General features: G+C 60.1%; 1 protein-coding gene across 1 annotated transcript in view; it reads right to left on the bottom strand.

Moving 5' to 3' along the window:
• Positions 1-80: 80 nt before the first annotated feature.
• The window catches only part of WSB2 (WD repeat and SOCS box containing 2), a gene marked incomplete at its 5' end in the record, with an annotated part of 4,730 nt that continues 3,700 nt past the window's right edge, over positions 81-1,110 (bottom strand). The window contains 2 exons of the mRNA XM_008936671.1: positions 81-243; positions 730-837. Coding sequence (XP_008934919.1) covers positions 81-243; positions 730-837 — 271 coding nt within the window. The remainder of the gene's footprint in view (positions 244-729; positions 838-1,110) is intronic.

Raw genomic sequence — 1,110 nt, 5'->3', positions numbered from 1 at the left:
GCTGCGGTGCCTCCCCACCCCGGCCCAGCTGCCGGGCACAGGGCACTCGCCTCTGGGCCCCCTCTGCTTTCCAGGCTGCCTTAAAAAGTCCGGTAAGTGAGGAATTCCTGGAGCTTCCTGGGAATGGGGAGGGCGAGGACCTGGTACGTCGTCAGGAAGGTGCGCAGAGCTTTGCGGCACAAGTGCTTGAGCGACGAGAGGACCCTTGGGGCGGTCCAGAACTGGACGTGGCCATCTCTGGTCCTGCAACCAGAGCCAAACGAGCTGTGAGCAGAGGGAGGGGAGGTTTGAGAAAGTCTGGCTACCCCCAAATACCCCACGCTTGCAGCTTGGGGGTCGGGCTCTTCTCCCAAGGAACAACTGAATAGGAGAAGAAGAAATGGCCTCAAATTGCACCCAGGGAGGTTTTGATTGGCCCTCAGGAACAACTTCTTCCCCACAAGGATTATCCAGGCCTGTCCCAGGCTGCCCAGGGCAGTGGTGGAGTCCCCATCCCTGGAGGGGGTTCCAAGCTGTGGAGATGTGGTGTTGAGGGTCATGGGTTAGTGGTGGCCTGGCAGTACTGGGGGAACAGTTGGATTTGATGATCTGAAAGGTTCCCTACAAACAAAATTATGATTCTATGACTGTCCCCACACTGCAGGCTTTTTTTCCCCCCAAGGGAGGCCCAGAGCTGCAGGAGGAGGGAGCAGCCACACGTTTCTCTGCTCTCCCCCCAAGCATACACACCCAGTGGCAATGAAACCTCCGTGGGGGAAGTACATGCAGCACAGCCCGTTGGTCATGGGCGCGAAGGCCACCGGAGAGCGCAGCTCCAACGCCCAGATCCTCAGGAGCCTGAGGAGGAAGGGAGAGGACACGCTGCCAGGCCCACGTCCCCGCAGCGCCTGCGGCTAGAAGAAAGCCTCGGGGTTCACCTGAACGCATGCAAAGCCTGGAGGAGGATTTTCTTCCCGTGGGCTTAGAGAATCCCAGGAGTGGCACCACACGGCAGCAAGTCCCCTGCGGAGCTGAGCTGGATGCAGACAGAGCTAGTAACTGTGCTGAGGGGCACAGCGAGGGGGACCACAGCAGGGAGGAGGACACAGACCCCAGCTGGTCCCTCCGAGG

Source organism: Merops nubicus, unplaced genomic scaffold (genome assembly GCF_000691845.1).
Source record: "Merops nubicus isolate BGI_N331 unplaced genomic scaffold, ASM69184v1 scaffold27903, whole genome shotgun sequence".
Classification (NCBI taxonomy): Eukaryota; Metazoa; Chordata; class Aves; order Coraciiformes; family Meropidae; genus Merops; species Merops nubicus.
Note: the sequence above shows the minus strand (reverse complement) of the source record. Positions and strands in the feature narration are given on the sequence as shown.